The sequence below is a fragment of the Xiphophorus maculatus genome, chromosome 6, assembly GCF_002775205.1.
Source record: "Xiphophorus maculatus strain JP 163 A chromosome 6, X_maculatus-5.0-male, whole genome shotgun sequence".
Taxonomy (NCBI): Eukaryota; Metazoa; Chordata; class Actinopteri; order Cyprinodontiformes; family Poeciliidae; genus Xiphophorus; species Xiphophorus maculatus.
Window position 1 is genome coordinate 17,014,608 of NC_036448.1, and position 22,319 is coordinate 17,036,926.

Consider the following 22,319-nt stretch of genomic DNA (forward strand, 5'->3'; position numbering starts at 1 on the left):
CTAATCCAAGAGGCATATCTGTGATGTATTATGTTTTATTATGTATTATGTGAAAGCTAGATTTAAGTAGGTGTCATTTAAACTATCAGTGTTGTGTTGTTTGGGTCAAAGGTTGCATGTATAAATGACGAGTTACATTGCAGTTTTTAACCCCTGAGCAAAGCCAATAATAAGTGACTAAGGCTAAAGGACCCAATAAAACCTTGATCTGAAAATGGAGAGTGCACTTTTAACTACTGAATTAGAAGCATTCCACCATATTACATTGTACATATAATTACTAATCACCTCAGTCAAAAGTAAAAATGTTTCTATTTGAAATCATTTTACCTTCACACAACCGTAGTATCCAGAGCTTAACACATTCCAATTAATCACATTTTTAATATGGAAAACACATTTGTGTTAAATGTCACTAAACTCTTGCTATGCCGTGTTTGATTATGATCTATTACTGTAACACTGTAGCAATACACAAACTATTGAGCATTATATAAAAGTGACTGTTTTTACAGTCAGACTACTTAGAAAACCAGTTACATGACAGTTGGGATATTTTGAAACATTGAAATCATTTAGACCAAAGAAGGCTTTGGTCAGGTACAAAAATATATCTGTTCTCCTTTTACGTAACTTAGTAAACTAACAGTCATATTTTTTGGACAGAGAGGAAGCTGAAGAAAACAGACAGCTTGACTCAGCTCTTCAAACAGGCTTTATTATATAAAAGAAATTCTTGATAAAACACTTGTAGGTCAGAAACAAGATGCAACTGTTCTGTGAAGAAGAGGGAAAGACGCATACACCACAACACTAAAAAAAGATACAATACATAAAGCAACAAATTTGAAAACACAAGCTCAATAGTAGTAAAGCAAACCTACTTCCAGTTTAAACTAATTACATCTGTGGTGGCAAGGAATAAATGTGTACTATTGACAAAAGATAAATGAAAAACGAATTATTAGGCAAACAACGCTGCAATATACATTTTCAAAACGACAGACTTGTTTCTGTACGATAAACAGGTTTTTTTTTTCTCCAAACACTTCACATTTTAGATTTACCCAAGTGGGGGAAATTTTGTAGAATGTTTCTAACCAAAATAAGTGGATACAGTGGGATGAAGCAGCTTTCAGTCGCTGACATCCATGTCTTCTTCGTGGCGATCATCAGCGCCGTTAACTTTGGCCTGCTTTACGAGCCGGGTTGAGCCGTTTCCCTCCACAGACTGAGGAGACATGGCAGAATCGTCTGAATCCTTCCTCTCTTCCCTTTCCTTCTCGCTGTCGTAACCTTGTTCCTCTTCATCATAATCTCTAGTGATCTGTATGACAAAAAAAAAAAAAAAAAAAAACATTGGGTCACTGGATGTTTTCTATGCAAGCTGACAGTAGAACTGATTCCCATAGTTTCAGAATAATGTTTCTGCAGATACAAAACAAACCTTAATATCTCCTTTGTCTCCATCTGATTTTCTTTCCCGCTCCCGCTCTTTGTCCTTACTTTTCTTTTTCTTGCTAGTAGAGCGTTCTCGTTCCTCGCGAACGCGTTCCTTATCACTCCTGCGTTCCCTCTCTCTGTCCTTATCCCTCTTTTTTTCCTTCTTGTGCCTGTACAAAGTAAAGAGAAAATCCCAATAAAACTTCAACAGGCCACATAATTCTAAGGAAAATTAGTGTGGTCATGCAATGAAACCTGACATGATTTTACACCTTTTTAATGCAAAACGACCGTCTCCATAGTCAACTTTCTAAAGTTCCCAGCTATTTACATTGATTTGAAAATATAAAAATGCTACAGAAGAAAGAGAAAGACGCAAAGGGAAGGAAACATGAAATGAAAAATATACAAGAAAAATAAAATCTTAATAATGAAAACATTTTCCCTGTTTCTTATTTCATTTGTATTTAATTATTGAGGCCTTAAATTCCACACTTTGCAATATTTTTGTAGACTGTGAAGAAGACCTGTCAAACATCACAGTACACTAACCTTCGAGGGGAAGGAGAGGGAGAAACTCTCCTTTTAGGAGACTTCTTTGGAGATCGGCTGGCGGTGCGACTTCTCCTGCGCCTCCTGTGGAGTAGATCAGAAGGGTCACTGGCATCCACTGTGCAAATAAACTAATACTAATAATCCCAAGTTTAGGAAAGGTGTACAAAGGCTGTAAAAATGTATGGTTTCAAAAGTATTACAAATGTCTCTATTCTTTGGTTTAAACCAAATTATTCTCTGTGAGTAAAGCCTTGCCCTCCTGTTGCTATCCACTGAAAGGCAGCTGGCTGAAAATCGGCTTCTACACTTTTCTCCTGTTTGCTATGAAACATTTCTGATTAAATAATAAAAAAGAAAACAAGAACAGTTATAAGGAGGCTTAAATGTAACCAACCATAACCTCTATGAGCAGATAGCCTGACTAACCAGGCTGATTTCACAGTGTTATATTTGTGTTACTCTACAAAGAATAGGGAAAAAAGTATAATTATGTGTAATACACTATAAAACTACCACTCAATTTAGAGTATGTTTGTTTTATTGCTAAAGTCAATCTTAGCAGATTTTATGACAATAAGCAAGGTCAATCTTAGCAGTCTTAAATAGAATTACATTTTTTTTACTTAATTAGAATCATAAGGTGAGATTTATGCTCAAGTTAAAAATAGTACAAAGCAAGATTCTCATAGTTCCCGGTTTTTAGTGAAAATCAGAATAGCACAGATGGCAGGTAAAGAACAGCTGTTCCAATTAACAGACGAGCCTGCAAGAAAGCTTTGCTCTGTCTAAACACACACCTGCTTAATGAGGAGATGTTTTCACACGGATATGGCTAATAAAGGAACTATACTGTAGGTAGTAATTATACTGTATGCCTGTAAAGACAGCAGGGCTGGGTAGTTTAAGCTAAAATGTTGATCAAATTTACTATCACACATGTTCTCTATATTAATTACAATAATACTTAGAGCTCCATTCTAATAATCTACACCCATGTGGTGTTCAAGCCACCTTAGATGTTTCATAAAGTTCTATGGTAATAAACTAAGCGGGTTCTGATCTCACTCACCGGCTCGCACTGCGGGACCTTCTGGCAGTGCTGTAGCTTTTAGGAGGCGTTTTTGATCTCCTCCTGCTAACATCCTCCTTCTTTCTGTCTCTGTTGATAAATCGATGACACAGTTCACCAACAAGTTGCTCATGTCACACAGCGGGCTCCAGGTGAAACTCTTCCACTAGGAACTCACCTGGATCTGCTTCTAGTTCGCCTGCCCCTGTCTCTGGAGTGGGTGCGTCTCCTGCGTGGGCTTTTGGAACGCCGCCTGCTCCTCGAGCTGGATCTGCGTCTTGATCTGCTCCTGGTTCGCCTGCGACTGAAGAGCCAAACGATTCAACTTATTAGTCAACACAGAGAAACAGTCCAGCTACATTATTTGTCTCAATAACAGCCATACCTGTGTCTTGAACGTGACCTGGTCCTCCTCCTTCTGGACCTGGATCGAGACCGAGAATGTTTCTTTTTGCTCTCCTTATCTGAAAGAAGCATAGTATATCCACCTTAGATGTCTCATAATGCATTGTAGCTTATTTATTTAGCTGTATAAAAAAAACATCCAAGGCAAGTGAAAGGAAAATATTCTAGCACTCACGTCCCGGTTCAATAGCAGCAGAAATGAGTGACTGAGCCTCTCTGACCCTCTTCATAGCCTCTTCAATCTCTTTATTTGAGGCATCGGCCTTCAGGCTCGCACTCAGGTTCAAACCAGCAGCCAACGGGTTCAGTCTAATCAGAGAAAAGAGCTTACACTTAACCACTGTAGCTACACCAAATCGTTTCTATTCATTTAATTTTGACGTCTTCGCACACTTACTTTGGATCCGTCATCATCTTTAGCAACTGATCAGCAGCCTGTAAGAAGACAGAAGATAGTCTAAAAATCTCAAGTATTTTTGAGAAAACAGTAGCTGAACTAAGTGGCATAAAGCTTTCACCTGTGGGTTCATATTGGGTCCAGCAAATCCAAACGCTGCCATTGGGTCTATGGTTGGAGGACCAAAGGGGTTGGCTCCGAGCTGAAAAAATGAAATAAATAGAGTTTGTACCTACATGTAGCAAAACACAGGCCTTCAAGCAGCTCAATCACTGCTACTAAAAATTACAAATTAGGCAACAAAGAGAACACTGAAATATAACAAATCTAAAAAGTGGAACAGAAAGGGCAGTCCTTTGGTTAAAATGTATTTATGTCTCTCAGGACTTTTCACATTTTGCCACAGTGCCACCGCAAACATCAATGCATTTTAGCGTAATTTTATGTAACAGAAAACCATTTTTTAGGCTAAAAACACATCCTACTTTTTCAGACTTGCATTTAGTAAAACATTTAAAACCATTCAACAATTACGCATTATACTGTGCAAAAAATCCTCCAAAAATACATTAAAGTCAGTGGTTATAATGTGCAAAATGTCAAGGAGTGTAAGCACACTAGCAAAGTACTGTACATGTTGTCCTAGTTAAAGTCTGTAGATGTGAAGTCTTACAGCTGGATTTGGGAGAGGATTTGGTGTTGGGAGAAGGCCTCCGCCTGGCAAGATCCCTGCAACAGCATTTGCTGGGGCCAAAAGGGACAAAGCCTTAGCCTCATCAGGAATAGATCCTACAGCAAAATAAAAAACAGGCATTAGGAGTGAAAGTCTACACATTTGGAAAATTCACAGAAGACGTTCTGAAAAAGAAAAAAAAAGAAAAAAAAAAAAAAGAAGTCTTCTCAGTGCATTTCTTCAAATTAGGTTCAACAAAGTGGTCACTTACAGATCAGAGTTCCCTAATTCAAAAAGTAATCATTGCAGTGACTTAACTATTGCTGGAATAAATCACACTATTCCAATGAACACTGCCAAGAATATATCACCTGAATGTGTTTTTTAAGTCATGAACCAAACGTTAGCAAGCACATCGGCTTCTCCAGTTGGGTGTGCCCTCAATTTTCATTTAGATGCTTACTGAAACAAGCGACTCACGCTGGCGGCTTCGCTACTAAAAGCACACAGAGAAAAATCGAGATACACACAACAGAGAGAATTTTAAGGATTTGGCAGGAAAACTAAAAAAAGAAAAAAAAAAAGCTATCAGTGTCTACTTACCAAAAACACATTTCAGAATGATTAAGTGGTTAGACTAAATGATAAAATTCAGGGTAGGTAGCGTGCCTGCTGTACATCATAGGCTAAAAATCCTTACCTCAACACTGCATCACTTAACCACACCTTGGCAGGGGATGAAGTCTTGATTTTTTTTTTTTTTAAAGCTATCAGCTTAACATGAAATACACAACACCTCTAAGTTTTATGTTTTAAATTGCGCAGATTACCAAACACCTCATTATCATTTGTCTCAACCTATTCCCAATGCAACTTATTCACAGAAATCACATGACCTAAATTCAGACACACAACAGGGAAAACATTTAAACACAAGAGCACACTGGAGAGAGAAATTGCTGCAGGACACAAAACTGTTGGATGGTATTTTCTGCAGGGTCTGGTATACAGGACTGGCTGAGCCAGGAAAAAGAACTGTAAAACACAACAACAAAACAAAAAAAGACCACTGTTAAAAGAGAATATTGTACCAGCATTGTCATGTTGGGTGGATATTTCATACAATTAACAACAAGGAGTTTTATCATCAGTGACATCAGGCATCCAGTAAATGAAAAGAGTTACCCTTTTTGAAGTCCAGGTTTAGCTCACACTGAAAGAATAGGGTTATTTTAAGCCACCTTGATGTTTCAGATGCCTGGTTCTAACAAAACCAAAACAACTAATGCCTTTTCAAGGTCAACCTTTTAAGCATGAATGTGTCTGAGTATATTCAATAGTCCCTCAGCCACAACTAATGCTAAAATACTCAGTTCATGTAGAATATTTTTTCCACAAGCATCTTGTATACATGCTGTTTTAGCAAAGTTTACTAAATCTAGAGGTGCACAGAGAAACCGGCTGGTGACCGAAATCAGACAATTTATATGTTGACCTGTAGGTCAGAAACTAATAAAAATAATAATCTTTTCCTGAACTTGCTACATATAATCTCTAGCAAGTTTCATACCTGAGTGCTTCTTCAATCTGCAATATGGAAGTTTTACTCTGGGTAACACACTTAAAGCTGATCTTTTTTAGTTAGATATGTAGTTTAGACTCTTCAGAAATGGTTTTCTGAAGAGTCATGTTTGCAGTTCAGTCAGACTGTTTGCAGTTCAGTCAGACTACAACACAGAGAGTTACTCTTTGTTTAGTGCTTCTTCACCAATTAGTTAGCTATTTAACTTTCAGGTTTAAAAAGGAAATTACACACATTTCTGAATCAGAAAAACAGAACATCATTCAGAGCCAAATGTACTTCAAAAATAGTACCAAGGAAGCTGAACATCTTTAAAAAAAAATTGTTCCTATATTTTTAGTTTTGAGCTTGTTGCCAGCGTTTTAGAGGTCCGAGTAAAATGCTGAGAAATCTCAAGGGAATATATGCTGAGTGCACCAATAATAATGCTAACGTTACCTATCGTGCTGATTTCTAATATAAAATGCAAAAGAGAAATTAAAATGTCAACTCTCAGCATTTTGTCTGAGTAAAAAGAAAGCTAATGCCCTCAAACATGGTGTGTTGCAGCTTCTAATATAAATGTCTTCTCATCGCAAAACTAGAAAGAAAAACTTAACAGTTATTGGAAAAGCAAAACCAGAAAAAGATCAAACTAATTTTGAAAGTTTATAGCTATATTAAACAAATTAAGCCATAAACCTCATTGGTGCATCTCTAACTGAAAAAAAAATATTTCTGGTAGAAACTGTTTTAATGTCTGTACACTGACACATTTGGGTTTTGTTAAACATTTACAACATAGTGCTTTTGATTAAAACTATTAACTTCTTTTGCAGCAGTGAGTTAACACACATTTGTTTTAAGGTCCGTCTTCCAGGAAATTGACATTAAGAGTATGACTCTCTTGCACCAATATAATGCATGGCCAAGCAGCCCTTTAAGAGGTTGAATACATTGCATGTTAAGCAATGCTTCTAACAGGTAATTCATGTCTGATCTTCATACTCTAAACCACTTAAAATAAGAAAAAAACAAAAAAAGAGGGAAAGAGAAAGTCCAGGCAGAGACAGAATAGAGGACAAAATAGGGGGTGGGGCTTGAATGCTTGCTGGCCTTTGCAAATGTCTACAATTCCCTGTTGGCAGGCAGACGACCATCAACGAGGGGGCTGCTTTTGCCTTCTTCACTACAAAAACCACACATACACACACACACATACACACACACAAATAACAGAGAGAGATTTAACAGCGGATAGTCCAATATGGGGGAAAAGTACATATGGCAATGTGCTTTTTTGCTACTTTATTTCAGAACTCTGAGGAGTCTGCACAGCCTGCTGCTGGGGGACGTTCTTGTGTGTAAAGCAGATTTTGCTACATTAAATCGTTTTTCTTTGTACAAGCAGCACCTGTTAAAGCTAGACAAACTAAAAAAAAAGAAAAGATAAGCCAGAGATATAATCCACAAAAAGCAAGAACAATTGCACTGTGGTGTTACCTCTCTTGATTTAAGAAAAATATGTAAAATCTGCTTTACACGCCATTTTACTAACCAGAAAAACCTGGAGTTTCTGTTTCAATCAATCTTCTTTAAAATTATATATAAATAAAACACGGTAAGTTGAGCTGAGGAAATGGGATCCCTTTAACTTGGTAACATTGTTACTTTTCACAAATAATGACATTCATTCAAAAGGAGCACGAGAAGAATGACAAGACAAACCTTCAGCAAACGGGACCACGATCAAAGCTCTATCCACAAAAACCGTATTGGTGAGATGCTGAGACACTCCCACAGACTCTGGCTCCTGGAACTTCACAAAGCAGACTCGGGATGTCACCGGCATAGGGGAATCACTGCAAATGAAGAATTTAGAAAAAAATATAAAAATGCCACAAAAAAGCTAAACTATTATCTCAAATTTTATAATTATTAAACAACAGGGTACATAGTTATAGATGACTCATCTTGTAACTGAGGGGGACATCGCTGAGACATTGGAATTGCATAACAGACCTCTTCATCAACTCACATGACCAAATTTATTTTACATAGACTTACTTGTACACATAAAAAAGGTTTTGAAAACCACAGTCTGAGTTAAGAGTCGATGGTGTTTATTATAAAGCACTGTAGGTTTAAACAGAGGTGATGTTTCAGTTTATTAACTGAACACTATCTAAATTGAGGGGGAAAATGTTTATTTATTCCACAAAAGAGTATTTCCACAAATGTTAAGTAGATCACAAGCAATACTTGAATATCCTCCATTGAGTTGAGAGTTGTTCGCCACAATTATAGATGAAACTATGAGACTTCTGGGTCTTAAATGAACCTGATCTGATGCAGCCTTAATACAACAGGAGTTATTGTTCAAATAAAAAAAGGCACAATCTGTTTCAGGGTTGATGAGCTAAAATGCTAGAAAAAAATCGCTATGCATGCTTTTTAAGTAATCCATCAAGTGAAGACCAGCCTAAATTTTGTAGTTTTTGAGCTCTCTTATCCATTCAACTCTGGATAGCTAAAAAAACAAAAAAAAAAAAAAAAGGAAATGATTTTTCCCACAAATTGAGATATGTTTGACCGATCTAGCTATGTTTTTCGTTAGCTTGTTTGTTTTTGCAATTTATGCTCAGATTTAGTTTGGACCGCGGATCTAAGGTTGCTCAGGATTTAAAAAGAGCGGTCGGTGAAACAGCCTTTCAGCAAATGCTAATTCGGAAGCTAGCGTTAGCTTCAGTGATGTGCTCTGGTGAGCGTGGGGCCTACATTTCCGTTACACAAAAATATAGACTTTTACAACTTTTAGGACCCCATTTAAATGTACTTGCATTTTATTAGCCTTACAATTTAAAATAAAAAGCGAAGTAGTGTACTCACTCTGGCGGAAATAGCTTTAGTTCCTCGATGGTTCCCAGAAAACCAAACAATGTCCTCATCTGTTCCGACGTTGTGCTTGGCGACACATTGGTCACCTGAACCACCCGCGTCGTGTAACTCATTTTCGACACAAGTACCGTTTTTTCAACAACAAAAAAATAGACACACGCGGAAACAAATCACTGCAGCGCCTATTCGTATCGCATTAAAACCGGTTTGTTTGCAAATAACCAGCAGGACAAAGGTTAGATCCCAACTAGAAGAAGAAACAACTGCTGGACGTCGCGGCCATATTGGATAATGCTTGAATTTTTTGCGCATGCGTAAAAGGGAGGGACGTAAATACAAAGAAACATCTAGAGTAATACATTATAATCTCTTATTTTGGTTTCGTCTATTTTCTATTAACTTGATTTAATCAAGTTAATAGAATGAGATATGCGCATGCGTAAAAGGGAGGGACGTAAATACAAAGGACCATCTAGAGTTATACATTGTAATCTCTTATTTTGGTTTCGTCTATTTTCTATTAACTTGATTTAATCAAGTTATGTAAATAGACATCGTGGCGCGGACAAGATGAATATTGCACAAGAGAGATAAATAAATCGCCCTTAATGACCTACAGAGGTCGCCCTTTCCTCATCTCAGTTGGTACTTAGTATTGTGTACATAGATGTATAGATCGATATTTATTTTTGCCCTTTTTACTCTGAGACGCCCAATTAAAATCTAAATGAATCAATTGCCTTGAGAAGACAGCACATCTGTAAATACTTGTGCATTCAGTTTAATTTCAGTACAAATATGGCTTCTATGTCAAGGTCTGTCACCAGACAGGTCAGCGATAAGTCTGTTGAGAAATTTAAAACAAGATCACAAAAATTAAACATTTTTTTTTCTTTTCCAATTGGCTGACCTTAAGTCATTTTGCAAAGAAGAATAGCCAAAAATCAGACTCTTGTGGTTTTAAAATGGTAGAGACAAAACAATATCAAAACAACTGGAAAAAAACACAAAGAAACTTGCAAAATCCAGGAAAACAAAATATTGCCTCAGAGTGTGCATGCTAGAAAAGAGATGTGAATACTTCTGCTTGGCACTGTAGAGCAAATCTGGGAAATATAGTTTGGCTCTGGATTGTTTTTAGTAAAAAGAGGCAACCTTGTTTTCCAAACTATTTAAATTAAATGACATGTGACTTATTGCACGCAAGCCACGTCACAGCACTGTGGCTGGTGAAACGTGCTTTTCTCATGGTGTTTTTTTGTTCCTTGGCGGAACAATACAGACTCTGTTTTATGTCTAATCTCTTCACCTGGATTATCCTGAACAGAGGTCCTGTATTGCTAAAGGAAACCAAAGAACTAATGTGAACGTTTTTATCTTATTAACACTATATATAACAGTCATGGTACTTCATAACCTGATTATGTTTTAATCCTTCACTGTTTCTGACATAGTAAATGTAGTATTATTTCATGTCTTATTGTAGCATGTGTACCAACTATTTAATGTGAAATTATTAAATTAATACAACAATTTTGCTTATTTAATCTGAATATAATTCTACCACATGCAATTAGAGATTTCAGCTAGTAGAAGTTTTAGTTGTTCATTACAAAGACCCTATATCATTTCCACTTTGAGTTCTGTTTTTAAACTGTTCTCTGACTGCAGCAATACAATGGAAAAAAAAAAGATCTTGCAAAATGTCTCAACACAGAAGCTCACACAGTTATTGAGGATGACAAAAATACAATCACATGCACCATTGCAACAGTTTTGCCAAGCATTGTTTACTGCAATACACATTTTTCTCAATAAATCCATTTCTAGAGGGGCCAGGCCTCAAGTTATCCATCAGAGGGATATAGAGACAAAGGGATTTTTGTTCACGGTGTGACATGATTGGCCAGGGGAAAGATTTACAAAACAGTGGAGCAATCGTGACGTTGGCAGGGAAAATAAATACTCCAAATCCACTGGAAGATCAGAGGCTTCCAGATCAGAAGTGACCCACAGTTTTCAAAACAGTTTGCACTTGTGTGTTACTTACTCAGGAGGAAAACATGGTGAGCAGGTGAGTTTTTAATAAAGTGAAATACTATACATCGCAAAAGGAAGGCAAGCTTTGTTTTACATTTCTATTATTTCTGTATTTTCTTATGTGGATATTTTGTCTGTTTGCGACAGATTATTATTAGGCTTAAAAGTACAAACTGCTTGGCATGAAACTGTTTAAACCTTATGTGCAATGCCACACATTCCTCATATAACTTAATTTCAACATTCTTCTTTGTGACATTACTCTTTGATAACAGATTTGAACATCCAGCTGGTAGCTACAAGAAAATCTTTGAGACATGTGAGGAACTTGCTGAACCTCTGCCAGCAACAGTCACAGGTTTATTTTTTCACTCTCGTAATGGTGATTTTCCAGTGTATTTTTTAACCAAGTGATTGAAAAATAGATTTTTTAAACATTTTGCAGGTAGAATTCCTTCATTTCTGAAGGGAAGTCTTCTCCGTTTGGGACCTGGACTCTTTGAGGTTGGAGATGAACCCTTCTATCACCTCTTTGACGGACAGGCCCTCATGCATAAATTCGACTTCAAGAATGGCCAAGTCACTTACTACAGGAAGTGAGAATTTGAACACAAAACCACAGCCTTGTCATCTCCAGCACATTTGCAGAATTCACAATGATTACAACCAGCACAAAAATTTTTAAAACTGTGTGACATAAATGTTGATATGTCATGACTTTTTAGAACCAAAGTAATATTCTGTTTTGTTTCTTGTTTTGTTATGCAAGAAAAAAAATGTCATATTTAAGCATGATTAATTTTTAGTTCTTGTTTCTTTCATTTTTTGCCTCTTTCAGGTTTATTCAAACAGATGCATATGTCCGAGCCATCACAGAAAAACGTGTGGTTATCACTGAGTTTGGGACATTTGCCTACCCAGATCCCTGCAAGAATATCTTCTCCAGGTTGGTTGCACACATAGATAATTTCTTTAGTTGTACTGCATATTAAAATTATGCATCTTTCCTAAAATGTATTTCTACCTTTTTTTTTCTTTGCAGATTTTTCTCCTATTTTAAAGGAGTTGAAGTCACAGATAACTGCCTGGTTAATGTTTACCCTATAGGAGAGGATTTCTATGCCGTTACAGAAACCAACTACATCACTAAAGTGAACACTGATACCTTGGAGACTCTGAAGAAGGTATTTCAGTGTAACAGCAGACTTTGATGTGATAAAAGTTTGAAATTTAGCTTCTTTAAGTTTGATACAGCAGAAACAGAGTTCCTATGTAGTCTGGAAAAACGTAATACTGGATTTAAGTACTTTTTCATTCTGGATAGGTTTCAAAAATAATTAATATATAGAGAAATATCTGAAATTCCAGGCTTTATTTTGTATCCAAAACGTTCCATCCATCCATCCATCCATCCATCCATCCATCCATCCATCCATCCTCTCTTGAAACATGTGGATTTTTAACTCTAAAAATATCGTAAAGCTCATAAAAGCTATTTTTCCTATGCAGGTTGACATGTGCAACTTCGTAAACATCAATGGCATCACAGCTCACCCCCATATTGAGCAAGATGGTACTGTATACAACATTGGAAACTGCATGGGAAAAGGTGCAACACTAGCCTACAACATTGTGAGGATTCCTCCCACGCAGAAAGGTTTGGATGAACAGCATATTAAAATAAATTCAAAACCCGGGCTCAATGTTTACCCCTGCATGGAGTTCATTGCAAGCTGCATGGGAGGCTGGAACAGGGTCCTGGACCCGCATATACCCAGTGACATAATCAGATCTTTGGGACAAACTTAATGAAGTTATTATTATTATTATTATTATTATCATTATCATATACCATTTCAAGAACCCCAGGCTACTAGGACGCTAATTTCTCCTTAATATTATTATTATTAATATATATTAATGTTCTGCTTATGCCTCTTGTGAGGTTCTCCTGTCTTTTTTACAAGTAAAACAACAGGAGTTTTTTTTTCGCCTGCACTTCAAAGCAGCTTTCATTTCCTTAGATAAGTCAGACCCTATTGAGAAGTCCAAAGTGGTGGTTCAGTTTCCCAGTGCTGAGAGGTTCAAGCCATCTTACGTGCACAGGTGGGTGTAGTTTTGTGTTAGTTTTTTTTTTTCTCTCTCTCTCTTTGCTTGGTCTCAACACTGTTGTGTGAAGTCCAAGTTGTTAAAATGTACCTCCCTCCATCACAGCTTTGGCATGTCAGTAAACTACTTTGTCTTCGTTGAGACTCCAGTGAAGATCAACCTGCTGAAGTTCCTCAGTGCCTGGAGCATCCGAGGTTCCAACTACATGGACTGCTTCGAGTCTAATGAAAGCCAAGGAGTACGATTTTTAATCAAATTAAAACATCAGTCTGTAGTTTATCATTTGTTCTCAGGCCAAATGTCTAACTTGTTGTAATCTAACCTTCCTAGACAATTTTCCACGTTGCCAGGAAAGACCCTGGAGAGTACATCGACCTGAAGTTTAAAGGAGCACCGATTGGCATGTTCCACCACATCAACACCTATGAGGATCAAGGATTCATTGTTGTTGACCTTTGCTCATGGAAAGGGTAGCTACATAGAATTAACAATTTTTGCTTTACCTGAATATCTCAAAAATGTGTTTGAAGCAGACATGTACTCTGGTCACTTGCAACCAACGTATCCAAAATACCATTTCTGAAAGCACATATGAGACCTTCAAACAGGTTCTACATGCGGGTGGCAACATATCTTGTGTCATCTGTTATTGGTTAGAACAACAGAAAACCAGAATAGCCTTGGATACACTTAATAACAACTAAGTATTATTTAAGACAACATTTATTGTGGCTTACCAATTCCAGTCTTGTACATGATAATGAGCTCATTGTAGTCCAATGGCCTCCACTGTCACTGGCTTGCAAATCAAAAGATGATGTTTGGGTTATGGTGGAACAGGAAACAAACATCACAAAAGTGCAGCTTACAAGTTAATATGAACCAGAATCTCTGGGAATTGTTTCCAGCATCCAGTTGAGTCTATGACATCTAAAATTAAAGCTTTTTTTATTTTTTATTTTTAGCAAAAGCTGTTCTCTGCAAAGTGGTAAAAACCTGGCTTAAGCAATTTGTAATAAATAGTAAGCATACATCTCTTGTTCTTTTAGATTTGAGTTTGTTTACAATTACTTGTGGCTGGCCAACCTGAGAGCCAACTGGGAGGAGGTGAAGAAGGCAGCCATGATGGCGCCCCAGCCAGAAGTGCGGCGATATGTCATCCCTCTGGATGTCCACAAGGTGAGGCATCAGAAATCCATAAATTCCTTCCACTTAGTAAAAGGTTATGTGTTTTTAGTTCTCACCAACCATGTTATGGACTTTATTTAGGAGGAGCAGGGGAAGAATCTTGTGAGTCTGCCATACACCACCGCCACAGCAGTTATGCATGCTGATGGGATGATCTGGCTGGAGCCTGAAGTGCTTTTCTCTGGACCTCGCCAAGGTACCAACACATAGTTTGGGATACATGAATTTTTAGCAAATACTAGTAATCTCATTTTGATCTAACACTTCTCTTTTCTTGGGTTTAAGCCTTTGAGTTTCCACAGATTAACTACCACAGGTATGGAGGAAAGAATTACACATATGCCTATGGCCTTGGACTCAACCATTTCATACCAGACAGGGTAAGATATTAAACTTTTTGAACTTAGAGAGAGAAACTTAAAATGTACTCATGTTAACTTATTTTTCTAATGTATGTATAGATCTGCAAGCTGAATGTGAGGACCAAGGAGACTTGGGTTTGGCAAGAGCCTGAGTCATATCCCTCAGAGCCCTTGTTTGTTCAGAATCCAGATGGGATAGATGAAGATGATGGTAAGTTAGATGGTATTAAATTAAAATAAACTAATGTTAAAGCTGATTTACACACAAAAGATACATACACAGGTATTGTTAAGCAAGTTTCAAATCTGCTGCCTCCACAGGTGTCCTCCTTACCATTGTGGCAGCTCCTGGTTCCCAGAGGCCAGCATATATGCTCATCCTAAATGCCAAGGATCTGTCAGAGATCGCAAGAGCAGAAGTGGAGTGCTCCATTCCCGTCACCTTTCACGGGATGTATAAACAGTGATGATCCAGTCCAGTTGTATAAAGTACCACTCAGCATTTAAAACAATGATGACAATAAAAAACACCTCCATGCCAGCATAATCATTTTTAGAGAGAAAATGATTTAATTGTTTTGTAATTCAAGTACAAATTACTAAGTGGGTCGTATTATTATGAATCTGAAGAAATGTCTTAAGAAAAGAACTGACTGTTTCACAAATATGCACAACTTCAAGTAAATAACATCCTGGTGTTGATTTATTTCTAAAGACTTTTTGAACATGCTGATGATTGTGGTTACTTGGCACCACTGCAACTGTGTTACAACAATGACCCAAATAAAAGGTTCCTTAAACTCCATGATATGCTATGCAGATGCTCTGTTTGCAGGGATGAAAATTAATTCACATCAGAATGAGAAACGCTTGAAATGGCTCCAGCGGCGAAGTAGTCCAAACTATTTTCTGATTAATTCAGGCAGGTTTTATTAAATGCCAACACATTTAATAAGATAAGACTGACAGTAGCCTTCGTAGAGTTATTTTCTTTTCAAACAATGCACTAAATTTCCATAAATCCCCTTGTTTAGACTGTTTTTTTTTACGTCGGAAAACAACATTTCTTTACAAGTATATCTCATTTGAAATGATTCTTAAGCCAGAAAACCATCAGATTCTTCATCTTTACATTCTTGAGAAACTTCCATAGTTAGTATGAAACTGCACAAAATCTGCTTACGTGTCACATATGAACCAGTAGTCCCTTGATGTTTGTTCCAGTGTGTTGCCAGAATCTGAAAAGTGCAACCACATAGATCTTGCAACCCTGCCAACTTAGAGTATTGAATGTTAAAAAAGACATGTTAGAAACAAAACATTTTTTTCAATGGCTTTATGGTGTATATTTGATCTTGCAGTGGTCATTATGGTGATGAACAGACAGTTTTCAGAATTTTGTCCTTGTTGATCATCAGTTACGTGTAAACATTCAAAAAACTTTGTACAGCAAGAAGGCATTTAACTAAAACTGTTGGCTCTAAGCTAAAACTTTAAATAATGCATCAAAAGTTCAGAAGTTACACCCATTTATTACATCAACCCTCTCTGGGTGTTGGCTTTTTTCTTATTAATTCAGGACAATCTGAGAACATATAATGGTCTTGGATCAATTTCAAGTTTTAAATATGCATTTGGTTGCTGTCCAAGAAAACTTTCAGATGTATTCAGATAGAAAGCATTGAGTTCAGGAGAAGCCAAATCAATATGAAACCTAAAAAAAAGGAAAGCAACCATGAGATCAACAAGAACAAACAAAAGTGCAAACAAGGCAGATAAGTAATAGCAACCCATCCCCCCAAAAAATATCTCATTAGAGTAAAAAGAGGAAACAAATGAGAAAAGTTGCCTACACATATCTCCCTAATGTCCTTCATGACAGCTCAAACCAAGAAAAACCTGTCATTCAATGATTTAAAACAGGCATTTAAAGAAGACGACGACACCATAATTTGAAGCAACTGTTTTTGAGCATGGGACTGCAAAGATTTCAGCAGAATTAGAAGTTTGTATACAGATATTATGTTATGACAACATATAAATATTTCCAAAGCAATAGATCTAGAATTGTTTCTAAAATTCAGTTAAATGCTGAAAAGGAATACAGCTAAACAGAGCACAAAAGCAACTTAAGAACAAACAACACAATTTAATGTAATATTCCTGCAAGGCTCCTACACAGTTTTCATGTCAAAATTCCATACTTTTCCAAAATCAGATTTGCAAAGATCCCAAACGTTAGCAACTTGATTCAAACTGAGTAGGAAATAAAAAAAATCATAGGAAAGGATCAGAAACAGCAAAGAAAAAAACATCAGCCTGCCATGACCTGGAAAATGAGTCAAAGTCAAAATAAAGTATGAATCACATCGCAATGTACTTAAAGGATGCAGACCAAAAAAGAAAGATCTCGTTCTAAATTGGTAAGCTTTAAGAACTCTGCATAGATAAGACTGGCATAGACACAGTTATGCCAGAAAGTTGAGATTTTTTATCACTTCAAAAGCTGCATCATTAAAGTCAATAAATAGATTTGAGATTCATGACCACCGTTAGCACATTCAAACTTTTAGTATACACTTTAATTGGATTCTACTTGCAACTTTTCAATCATACATCTCAAAATCTTGCACAAATTTAAAGAGCAATGTCTGCTGTGTAATATTTTCATACTAAGTTATGGTGTAAATCTGAGAAAAATTTGCCAAACCAATCAAGTGTCATAACACTTAGCATACACAAACATACTGGATAGAAGCAGCAAAAACATGAAAAATGAGGGATTTAAATTCCAAACTGGTGCTGCCATAGTGCAAAACAGAAGCCCTGATTATGTAGTCACGCTTTTCACTTCACTGCCAGATTTCAGGATTGCATTAATGAAATGCTCAGCTATTTAGCATTTGTGCATTCTGTTGTGTTCCAGGTTTGTAATCACAATGTAACAAATTCAGACCCCTAGGCTTGAATTCAGCCAAATGGATATTTGGGTGTTTTTGGTGATTTACAATTTAAAAACAGAAAGAGTGTGGGTATGTTAAATAAAAACCACAAATAGTTTCTCTCCAATTTATTGTTTACACAAGGACTTAGCCTTCCAAAGGGACAGAAATAAAACGATTACAAGAAATGCTCAGAATAAAGTTAAAACTGAAAAACAATAAAGGAAAAGCAAGAGGAAATCATTACGTCTCACTTTACTTCTTACGTCTCACTTTTACCACCACAAAAGAAATCTCAATACTGGGACAGGTTTGCACATAAAAACAGCGTACAAGCTAGCTAGTAAGTGTACTAAATGTGCAGTGGATTTAACACAAATGTGAAATAAAAACACAGTTAAACTGAAAAAGACAAAAAAATTAAATTGCATAATGCTACAAATCAGATGAACAACTATGGCAACTACTGCTACAGTGACTTAGAGTAAAACAAAACATTTGTGTTTAATAAATGAATCTAAATTCTTATGTCAAACACATGAAAAGTTAAACTTAAATTTCCAAGGTGTAGAGATGCACCTATCAGTCAATTTTCCCTTGACCAGCTTTGATTAAAGATTGGCAGGTCAATTACTGAAGCATTTGTTTCTCCTAAATGCATCAAAGCTAAGAACTCTCACAATTCAATTAACAAATAAACTAATATTGTGTATTTTGATGCACTTTTTTGCCCAAATGTATAAAAAAATGAGGGATATATGCTTTATTGCACAAATTAGGATTAAACTGTCATACCATAACTTTCTGTTGGGCTCAAAACAAATAGCTGTATCAAGTTCTACAATCCCCCCCCAAAAAACATCCACCTAGCCATGGTCAATACATGCTTATACATGGAGGGCAAAGTGGGAGCTCCTGTCTATCCCAAGTGGTCATTAGGTGAGAGGTGGTGTACAACCTGAACAGGCCACAAGTTCATCACAGGGCAACACAAAAGACCCTGCAAATCTGTATTGGTCAGGAAAAATGCTGATTGGAGCATCTCAATTAAAATAACTAGAGTTTCTATCTAGAAGAAGACTGACTGCACAAGAAAAGACTCCTTCAAACTTAACAAAAACACTGTGAAGAAAATGGATGAAAAACAAAAAAGAACAAACAAATCAAAATCATAATAAACATCTGGCTTACAGATGGATAGTGCTGTTTTATTTTACACTTTGACAAGTCAATATATTCATTTTTATTTGTTTGCTACAAAAGCATAGACTTGTCTGCAGCACACGCCTGACACCATCACTCTTTTCGGAAACTCCTGATCTGAAAGTGTCAAACTACTCCCTTCACCTCAAGCAAACCTCTGTCCCTTCTCTTAAACAGAAAAAAAAAGAAAAATCAAAATTAAAATACGAAAAACAAAACAGACGTTCACACTGCTGGATCATAGATTTTATGAAATGCATCTTCAGGCTTACTCACTACAGACAGTAGGGAAATATCTTTTATCCGCTATATAACTCCTGCATCTCAGGAGATAAAAGAAAGTTTTGATAGTGCAAGGTTATAAGGTAAATATATTAATATGTTGTTTTAGATAATGTCCTATAAGTAAAGTGCAAATCTCTGATCAGATGAAAGGTGTGAGCAAGCGTTTCTAAAGTTTGACTGACTCTTCCCACTCATTGTCCATGCACAAATCAGCCCTTGACAGACAACCTAAACATCATCTGGTGCCACATTCATGTAACAAATATTCAGTCTATTATACTGAGTGACTTATGTTGTATTTACGTGTGTTGTTTGGAATCTGTACTTGACAAGTGTATGTCTTAGTATTTGCACACCATGGAAGGACAGGACCTTTTTAAGTTGGATCAGTGTTGCAGAAACATGTTCCAATCATTAAGCTTAAGAGTCAGTAATTTGGTAAACTATACGTTCATTTGAATCCATTTTCTTGACCAAGTGACAAAGTCATGGTGAAGCGAGACCAGCTCAACTGAAAATGTTCATTTACCACAGAGCTCTCACACACACACAATCACAATTCCAATGTGTTCTTTAACCTGCTACTACACACGACACAACCTGTGCGAAACAAACACACTGAAGCACACGCATGCAGGGGAACTGTTTCTGACTCGTAACTGATGTTTTAAGACCAGCTTAAATTAGCATCAGAACTCGGAAGAATGAAAGGCCAACATTGGGCGAATAATTTTTTTTTAAATTTCCAAAGTGCAAGGTAAACGATACATCTCTGAACTCCTCTCACTCCACAAGAGGGCAGCTGTTAGGTTTGGGGTTTGCTGCGAGGGGGCTTGAGTTTGACCTAAGCATCGGGGGAGAAGTCGGTTGGTCCGTAGGTGGAGAGCAGGGCGGCATCCACTGGCTCCATGCAGGAGGGGCAGGTGAAGGATCTCATCAGCCAGTCGTCTATACAATCCATGTGATAAATGTGCATACATGGCAAAAACCGAATGGGGTCTCCGTAAACAAAGTCTAGCATACAGATCACACACCTGAAAAAGAATCAAATAAAGAAAATGAGACCAAAGATTTTGTGATAATTTAATAAAATTTCTTTTGTTGTGGCTCTAAAAGAGACAACAAACATGGCTACAGAACAGGAATCCTTGTAATAAATCTCATTATCGTAAACAAAACTACTACAAAAAGGAAATGTAAACTAAGTGTTGATCTAACTTATTACATTTCAATAAAATAACTCAAAGTTTGTGATTGTAATTTGACAAAAGATTGATTTTCTTGAATTGTTCAATTTACCTTGAACAATTCAAGGTAAATATCCTGCAAGACACTGAATGTGACAGTATTACCTAAAATCAGCATCTGAAAGTCAGGTCTCAGATAAAACTGGAAATCTGTATTGACCAGTAAAAACCTAATCAACAAACTTTGAATTCATACAGGGAGTTTCTTCTATTCATCTATTCTTAAATGATTCCTAAATTGGTATATCCTCATTCTTGCTTAAATTAAAGCAAGAATTTTCAGCAAAAGACGCTGAATAAACAACAAACCAGAGAGGTGGAATTTATGTTTACATAAAATTCCAATAACTACTTAACTCCGAACCTGTTAATTTAAAAAGAAACATAAGTGCAACCTAATTTGATTTTGTTTAAACCTTCTGTGTAAATACCCAAAGCTTTTATCATAAAGAAAACACTTCATGTTTCCAAAATATGTATAAATCAGAACTTTAAGGTATGAAAAGACACACTGAGGTCTCCAATACAACCAAAAGTGTGATGTCTAGCAACTCCTATCCATTTTTCCACATAGTATAAATGCTTACTCTCTGATCTTCTTCTCTGAACCGTCTGGTCCTCCATCATAAACGCCCTTTGGGAGGTGCTGGATGAGGCCGATGCGCTGAGCTATGCGGATCTGCTCCTCCTCCGTCAGCTGGGTGGCCAGACGGGCCTGACTGGGTGTGGGATGGTACATGGGCATGTGAGCCTGCTCCTAGTGGCAGACAAAGAAGCAAAAACACATATTCACCTATGTCAACACACCATCAGGTCTGACGAGTCAGACTGAGAGGGCAGACACGGGAAAATACAAGAGCTATAGCAGACAGAAATGTTTACATTTATGTACCCTGCGGGAATAACAATGAAAATAATAATAATAATATTTTGCCTATTTACATGTAATTTTGAATAAAAGTGAAGTCAAATGAGGCCACAAAACTGAAGCTATAAACACGCCATGTTTGCAGAATTACTGGAAAACCAACTAGTAGCATAAATACTAGTTAACACGTGATAGCCAATCCTTTTCTAATTTTTTTTCCTCAGGATATTAAGGGAGCAAGAGAGCGGTTGAAGATCCTCACCTGGTACGGAGGAGGCGGCTCCAGATCGGGATCTGTCCCGTCACCGAAACTCGCCCTGTCTGACTGGGACTCATGGAGCAGAGAGATGTCGTCGGATGTTGGGGACTTCAGACAGTTGCCCATATTTCCGTGCCTCCAGTCCGTTTCAGGGCCGACGTTAAAAATCCCAACTATGCTGCTAAACTTGCTCTGGGTCGGCTAATGTTAGTTTAGTCCCAGGAATGATCGACTACTCAGGTTTATATCAACACTTGCATTCCTGTCATGCTTAGTCAACTCCTGCACACATGTTAAGTGGCAACAGTAAAAACATAAACTAGCTTCGTTCCATGATTACTCGGATCTGAGAAACAAAACAAACAAAGAACTCTCCTTGATGAGGATGACAGCGGTTAGCACTCCAGATAGCTACTTTTTCTGTTCGACTTCCTCAATACGTGACGCTCATTCCTTCTAAAGACTCCCACTTTACATACAGTATATAGCTCAGTAGCAACTTTGGATGTCCCACTGAGCTGTCTGAGTGACAGACTCAAAGAGCATTTACGCCTTTCAACTTCGTGAGCAACATTAAACAATTTGTTTCCTTGCTAGCTGTTTCTTCTCTACCCTTTCTTCTTCTGTTTGGTAAGCCAGCTCAGATGCGAAACACCGCCATCAGCCGTCCTGGAGTGGAACACAAGACCAGCCCCCTACAAATGATTGTATTTACAAAATAATTTACAAATAATTAAGAAAGAAGATTAGAAGCTACGGAAGAGGATTAGGGACACCGAAGAAAAAAAAAAAAGAATTCTGAGATTAAAGTCAGA

At 37.1% G+C, this 22,319-nt stretch overlaps 3 protein-coding genes across 4 annotated transcripts; 1 reads left to right on the forward strand and 2 right to left on the reverse strand.

Annotated features, from left to right (window-relative positions):
- Nucleotides 1-697: 697 nt before the first annotated feature.
- Nucleotides 698-9,293, reverse strand: LOC102217538 (serine/arginine-rich splicing factor 11-like). 2 transcript variants are annotated; one of them, XM_005807596.3, is made up of 12 exons: nucleotides 8,993-9,293; nucleotides 7,832-7,965; nucleotides 4,543-4,658; nucleotides 3,991-4,071; nucleotides 3,870-3,907; nucleotides 3,648-3,781; nucleotides 3,453-3,531; nucleotides 3,246-3,371; nucleotides 3,068-3,157; nucleotides 1,996-2,079; nucleotides 1,448-1,613; nucleotides 698-1,327 (listed from the first exon to the last, which is right to left on the reverse strand). In XM_005807596.3, exons 1-12 carry the CDS (start codon nucleotides 9,112-9,114, stop codon nucleotides 1,136-1,138), a joined length of 1,362 nt encoding a protein of 453 aa, XP_005807653.2. In that variant the 5' UTR covers nucleotides 9,115-9,293; the 3' UTR covers nucleotides 698-1,135. The 2 variants fall into 2 exon arrangements, with proteins under 2 accessions (XP_005807653.2, XP_023191195.1); XM_023335427.1 differs by lacking the exons at nucleotides 7,832-7,965; nucleotides 8,993-9,293 and adding an exon at nucleotides 4,914-6,965.
- A 1,711-nt stretch (nucleotides 9,294-11,004) lies between these two features.
- Nucleotides 11,005-15,505, forward strand: rpe65 (RPE65, retinoid isomerohydrolase). The gene is made up of 14 exons (XM_005807594.3): nucleotides 11,005-11,075; nucleotides 11,317-11,399; nucleotides 11,487-11,637; nucleotides 11,880-11,987; nucleotides 12,084-12,225; nucleotides 12,551-12,698; nucleotides 13,066-13,147; nucleotides 13,256-13,388; nucleotides 13,481-13,620; nucleotides 14,200-14,329; nucleotides 14,420-14,534; nucleotides 14,624-14,718; nucleotides 14,800-14,911; nucleotides 15,022-15,505. The coding sequence occupies exons 1-14, from the start codon at nucleotides 11,065-11,067 to the stop codon at nucleotides 15,165-15,167; spliced, it is 1,596 nt and encodes a 531-aa protein (XP_005807651.1). The 5' UTR covers nucleotides 11,005-11,064; the 3' UTR covers nucleotides 15,168-15,505.
- A 2,250-nt stretch (nucleotides 15,506-17,755) lies between these two features.
- Nucleotides 17,756-22,120, reverse strand: LOC102219248 (RING finger protein 11-like). The gene is made up of 3 exons (XM_005807602.2): nucleotides 21,508-22,120; nucleotides 20,965-21,134; nucleotides 17,756-20,164 (listed from the first exon to the last, which is right to left on the reverse strand). The coding sequence occupies exons 1-3, from the start codon at nucleotides 21,628-21,630 to the stop codon at nucleotides 19,975-19,977; spliced, it is 483 nt and encodes a 160-aa protein (XP_005807659.1). The 5' UTR covers nucleotides 21,631-22,120; the 3' UTR covers nucleotides 17,756-19,974.
- Nucleotides 22,121-22,319: the final 199 nt, after the last annotated feature.